The sequence below is a fragment of the Acanthochromis polyacanthus genome, chromosome 19 (assembly GCF_021347895.1).
Source record: "Acanthochromis polyacanthus isolate Apoly-LR-REF ecotype Palm Island chromosome 19, KAUST_Apoly_ChrSc, whole genome shotgun sequence".
Classification (NCBI taxonomy): Eukaryota; Metazoa; Chordata; class Actinopteri; family Pomacentridae; genus Acanthochromis; species Acanthochromis polyacanthus.
In genome coordinates, this window is record NC_067131.1 from 2,179,796 (window position 1) to 2,186,552 (window position 6,757).

General features: G+C 37.5%; 1 protein-coding gene across 1 annotated transcript; it reads left to right on the top strand.

Annotated features, from left to right (window-relative positions):
- Window positions 1-1,656: 1,656 nt before the first annotated feature.
- tmem101 (transmembrane protein 101) lies at window positions 1,657-6,614 on the top strand. The gene is made up of 3 exons (XM_051939885.1): window positions 1,657-1,904; window positions 5,019-5,199; window positions 6,326-6,614. The coding sequence occupies exons 1-3, from the start codon at window positions 1,774-1,776 to the stop codon at window positions 6,572-6,574; spliced, it is 561 nt and encodes a 186-aa protein (XP_051795845.1). The 5' UTR covers window positions 1,657-1,773; the 3' UTR covers window positions 6,575-6,614.
- Window positions 6,615-6,757: the final 143 nt, after the last annotated feature.

The window sequence follows — 6,757 nt, forward strand, 5'->3', positions numbered from 1 at the left end:
TTTCAAATTGAGACAGATCACTCATACGTTAATCATATTTTTACAATTTTAACACAGAAGAAAAGTAAAAGAACAACTTAATTAGTATGAAAAACTCACACAGACCTATTTCCTACAGAGATAGAATAAGATCATTAAAAATCAGACAAAATTGGTTTATGAAATTGCATTAGGTTACATTAATTGTAGGCAAAAACAGCGGGATAATATCAATTTCTATATAAAACAAACGTAAAACACCACATGGACACGGTATAAATAACTTGATTTTCACCATGGGGGGTCTTTAAGTCATGTTTACTGAAACCATGTTGTGTTTTTTATGGAATACTTTCCCAAGCTCACCTCCCTAATGTCATAACTCATGGTTTGTGTGTTGCAGCTGTTTATTCGCTTGACAAGAGGCTCAGTCCATCATATCTGTATGACTCTGGTGATTATGGTAACTGCTGTTGAAGACTGGATCAGCGTGACTCCATCAAAGATAACTACCTTCACAGTTATCACTGAATATTAACAACCTAATGGGTTTACATTCTACAGTCACGCTTTAATTACATTAATCATAGCATCATACTAATTATAAAATATAAAATAAAAGCATATTAGTAGAGTAAATGTAAATAATATTTGTTTTTTCTCATTGTATAACATTGGCTATGATGTATGAATGTTTAAATCCGCTGCAGGTGTATATAATCACAATTACAATAATACAGAAAATGTGAAAAGGGCTGACATTCAGCCATGTCATCTGCTTTGAACAAATACTGTGAAATTCAGTGTTGGTCTTCACATTCACTACAAAAGTGTTTGGTTGAGTGGAATATTATTTCTAATGGATGCATCCATGTAATGTATGTAGTTTTTTTATGTATATTTTACATTTTCTACACAAACAAGGCAGGTGACAACTTTACTTTCTTAAGTGTCTGTGTAAAATAGCTGCTACTTAAGATTTAAAGGTGTGCAGAGTTAATTTAGGTGTTCACAATTACTTTCCAGATGGGGAAAACAGACTTCAAAAAATTTCTATATCTTGATAAGTTTGATTTTTGTAAATTCCAGGACTATGTTTTTAAGTTACACATACCTGTGACTAAATATGTTGTGCCATTGTGATCAGTTGTAATCCACAATGCACACAAATAAATGTTAAACTGAGTCATAGTGTTGTTGAAATTACACTTACTTTAATCTCTGACTGTTTCTAATATAATTTTTAAAAGGACAGTTCATTACATATAAAGATTTTTCTAATATACTTTGCACTAAAACGTCGGGAAAAACTTAGACCTATTGTTTCTTCTCGGTAATTATGCTATAAGTTTACTGGTCCGGCCCCTTTGAGATCAAATTAGGCCGTATGCGGCCCCTGGACCAAAATGAGTTTGACACCCCTGCTTTATAATAATAAGGTCAAGTAGCAGCCACAGACACGTTTTCCTCTTATGACCTCTAATCTTTTCAGTAATGATCAGTTTTGTCCTATAGGTGGCGCTGTCTGACCTATTTTATCTGTCTGCCGTTCCCGCGATTGGCCTGTATTCTAATACACCCTGTGGTCCCGCCCCCTTTATTTAATCAGCCAATAGAAAGGCGTCTTTGAACTGGAACAAACCACTTTTTCAAAAATAAGAGCATCACGCTCACCGTTTGTATTTAAGCTGCTTGATCTGAAAGACGCAGACTTTTAATTTGACACGGTATTCTTATCCGGCAGTTAACAGGGCAGCTGGAGTTTTGTTGGCGCACAGATGAGCAGCAGCGAACATGGCAGGTCCCAGTAGGAAGCAGATGTTGAGGTTTCTGAGCCAGTTAGGGGCGTTTATTTTGACCCGGTTCGGATTCTGGAACTGCTTCTGTATGCTGATGCTGTTTGCCGAACGAGCGGACTCAAAAAGGTAATAAATATGGCGCACTTTGTGGCGGCTAGCTGGGGTTAGCTAACAGGCTAACGGCACTCAAGAGTTAACTTGGAGTCAAACTTACACACAACACGGGCATTTATTCAAATTTAACATCGAGAATGTTAGAGATGGACACGGATAGTTATTGATACAGAACAATGAAATTAGATAGCCTAGCTTTTAGCGTATGAACGGCGAAACCTGACAGCTAGTTAATGGTGTTGTATCTCAAGTAGGCTGTGGCCATATGGAGATGTTTAAATTAAAACGGCCACTTGTGGCTTTCCCGTCCTTTAATTTGGAGTCGGACAGCAGGCTGGCAGTAGTTTTAATCTGTGCACTGGGTGTGTATTGTTTCAGCCTGTGGTGGGCTCGTCCTTCGTGGGCAACCACACCTCTGGATGATCCTGTAATCACAGCAGCTGCAGGGAAAATCTGCACATCATTTGTCATACCTGCCTGCTTTGCTTAGTTATTTTCCCTCTCATGCTTAAATAGTTGCTTTTTAATGGTAGGGTTTGAAGTGTTACAGTAAGGGTAGTGCCAAAAAACGCAGGGGGCATCATTAAAAGCTTCAAATAAACAAAAAATACACATAACACTGTTGCACAGATCCTTCTACATGTACAGGTGTCTACTAGGAGATACGTCTCTGATACTATCAAACCTGTGTCAGGCAGATCTTGGATTGATTTTAACTGGCTGTATGGTCGGGGCCAGAATCATCTGACGGAATTGGAAGATCCCATGAAAGCCAGAATTTGCAGAATGGCTTCATTTTATGACAGAGAATATGATCGACAGGGCAAACAAGTGAAATTATCCAGATGTGGCAGATGTTTCTGGCTTGCATTAGTGATGCATAACATCTGTATAAAATCTGTGATATTCATGAGATGTACAACTGATATGTGATTACCTGTAGTTGCTGTGGTTCCTCTGTTCTACGCCGTTAGACACAGGTAACCCCATTAGGGTTTTTATTGCAGGTCAGCTGTTTTAGGGCACGTTAAAGTATTGATTTGGGCTGGCTTATGTGATCAAGGTGTAAACTCATGTCTTTACTGAACAAAAATAGTTTTTATTGTTATTATTTTTCCGTACTTTTCAACATAGGGAAGTAGGTATTTGTTATTTCAACACATGGGTTCTCTACAACAGAACTGATGTCATCTGTACATTTCTTTAATTCTCTAAGTTTTTGACTTTAAGTTCAACCCTCAATCTTGTTCTTTAATTTTTAAACCGCTTAGTCCCCTTGTTTGATTTGCATTCTAATCTAGCTAATTATTCATTTAATTTATTGTCGTTTTTACCATTTATTTTAATTCACTGTTGCACGTTTTAACTACTAAGGCACTTTGTGAACACTGTTAAGGGTGTTCTATAAATAAAGTTGGTACTATTATTATTATTACGAAACAACCAAATATGCACTATACTGGACATGATGATGGATAGCTGGAGAGTGGGATTGTAGACCTGAGATCACATCACATGACTGTAGCACAGAATTACAGCTAATGTGAAATATTTTCCCACTCTTTCTCAATGGTTTGACAAAGTTAGTGGACATTTTGGGAGACAGAATCATGCCATGCACAGTGGGCTGGGACCTGGAAATCTAGAAAATTTGACCCCCTCCAAATTACTTTTATTTTTGTTTTTCTTATAGTAGAATAAAAATCCAGTTCAAAAAAAAATCAAGTCAAACGGTCTATTCTTTAAAAAGTTAGGCCAGTTTGAATCTCAGGAAATGACACATTCCACAGGCGTAAAAAAAAATGATATTTAAGCTTTTCATTCTATTTCTTTTTGAGAAATTAATAATTTTTACCTGAGATTTTAACAATATTCAGGTTTACCTGCTCCAAATTTTCTTAATTGCTTAAATTTAGAAGATTTCTGCAAAGTTTGAAAAAATATAGTAAATTTTCACTTTTTTTTCTGAGACTATTTTCATGAACCACTCAGAATATTTTCACTTGCCATAAGCCAGATATGGGAAAGTATATATTTTCTGAAAGAATAGGATGTCAGGTGTTGAAAAATACAAGTGTCAGAAAATCTGGCTTATGGCAACTCTCACAGATCACATTTTACTGAAGAAGGTCTAAGTTCCCCTGTGTGGGTGATTGATGTTAACACGTATGTATCTAAATTGTAAGTAGTACTTCTAATATACACAAACTTTGCAGTATAAAAAGACTTCTAGATGTCTAAGTGTAACAACTGCCTTCAAATTTTGAAAATGGTCATTTATGGCATCAATTTAGGGCAGATTTCATGAAAAATTCTTGAAATTTGGTAGATTTTTCCAGTTTAGACTTCATGTTTCACTGTTATGTTTTTTGTAAAGTAGTCATTTACTCTGCATAGAATTAGTTAATAAAACATTTGAAGGCAATATCATGTCTCGCCTTTCAAATTTACGTTTAATCACCAAATTCCATCGGTGGAACCCTACACTTGTGTCTAGAAAAATCTCCCTGCAGCCTTAACTTTTTAATATAATTTAAAGATATCTTTTTAGATGTATTCCCAAGTATGTTGCGGTTGAAATGAGCCCTCAATCACTACCAGGGGATGATTTTTAGCCAAGATATTACATCCATCCATCCTCTATACACCGCTCTATCCTCATTAGGGTCGCGGGGGGAGCTGGAGCCCATCCCAGCCGACTCGGGCGAAGGCAGGGGACACCCAGGACAGGTCCAAGATATTACATTTTTTCCAAAAAATAAGCCGAGCAGCCCACTGTGACATGTTCTGTTAAATTGTGAGTTCAAACACGGCACAAATGCCTGAACCACATTGATCAAAAGTGTTAGCAGAAACAACCCCTAAACGTTTCAGTTCGCTTGAATAAAATTATATCACAACATTGCCTTCATCTTTAAACAGCTTCCTGCCGTATATCCTAAATTTTAGCCTCTGGTTTTTGATAATTGCATCGTTTCAAACTGCGATTTTGATTGGCAGTCGATTAATTGTTCAGTTATATGCTGCACAATCACACGGCGTAAAGCGGACAAACGGTGTCTTAAAAGCTCTAAATCAGTTCATGATGTTTGTTTTGACGCTCTTTTGATTCGTTGTCACCTCTAGAAAGCCGGACATCCACGTCCCCTACCTGTACGTGGACATGGGAGCTGCTGTCCTCTGCGCCAGCTTCATGTCATTCGGTGTGAAGAGAAGATGGTTCGCTATGGCTGCTGCCGTCCAGCTGGCCGTCAGCACCTACGCTTCATACGTCGGAGAGCAGGTGTATTATGGGGACTGGCTCAAGGTGAGTGACGCTCTGCTGCTGCTGCTCAGGTAGTCCTGTGCTTCCCTTTTGATTCTGATCACTGCTTTCTGATAAATATGTGACACTGTAGGTACAATTTAGCTCAGTGTAAAATGATGTTTAAGGAAAAGTAGGCTTCTGATGAGCTTAGATTGACCTGGCTCAACACATTTATGAAAGACATTTGGACACAAAACAAAATGTTACCATCTTCTGTTTTATTTATTAATGTTTCCAACAAACAGACAAAGTAACCGAACACATCTGGACATGTAAAAATATCAGATTTATTCTAGTTCAGGTTCCACATTCAGCACGGTTTGATCTCCAGTGAACCAGTAAAATCACAGAATAACAACCCATAAATAAGCACAACTTCTATTTTTTCCTGTTGCTTTAGTGCAAAAAGTACATTCTGATTAGGCTCACATTAAAGGAATTATCTTTTTACAAAATGTTTTGAAGAAACTGAAATTTCTTCAGAAAAATTAATTAAATTTCAACAGCATTATAGCTCAGTTTATCATTTCCACATTACAACTTCCGGATCAAAGAGTGTCTGCAAAGGAACACAACATTTGTTGATCTGGAACTGAATAATCTGGTATTTTACTTAATGATCAAAACAACTGGTCATGGTCTAGAGATTATGTTAAATTTACGGTTTTACAAATGTACAGATGATGTCTTTTAACACTTTGTAAAGTCACTCTGGGGTCGTTTGTTTTATACCCTGATATAGTGTGTTGTGCATGGTGTCCTAGTGGCTCTGTAGCAGTTTGAAATATGATTTTAATGTAAATTCTTGACGTCATCCAGCTCTGGCTGCGTCTTCGCTCTGCTTTCAGTTTTTTTCTTGTTGGTTTGCCAGACATAAAACATGTACTTTTAAACCAGCACTACAGTTAACAGTAGTCTTTTAGACCCCTTCTTTTACCTGCTGAACTCTTAGATTAGAGGTTAAACTGCTGCAGGATCAGAAATGTGGCCCAGATCAGTGTTGGAATATTAATCGACAGCAGATCCGTGTCACACATGAAGGTAGAAACTGGGTCTCCACTACGAGTGGTTGCATCAGAGATGCTGTAGTAGAAGCTCAGGTTGTTTTTATCTGGCCGTCCTGCAGGTACGGATGTACTCCAGAGCTATGGCCATCATCGGAGGCTTCCTGGTTCTGGCCAGCGGGGCGGGGGAGGTTTACCGACAGAAACCTCGCAGCAGGTCCATGCAGTCCACGGGACAGGTGTTTCTGGGAGTCTATCTCATCTGCATGGTAAGACTATTGTTAGTTTTTTTTTATTGTCTTCACGTGGCTCTTATCCAAGCTATCATGAAAAGTGTTTTATTAAGATCATATAAAGACTCAAGAGCTTAATTTAGTGTTAACCAGAGCTGCAACGATTAGCCGTTCAATCAGTTGGTTTATAATATTATCCGCAGTTACTTCATTAAATGATGATGAATTTTTTTAAGTAAAAACCTCAAACATTTATGATTCCAGTTCATTAAATGTGAATATTTTTTCACAGTTTTAGATCTTTACAAATATAATCTTTTG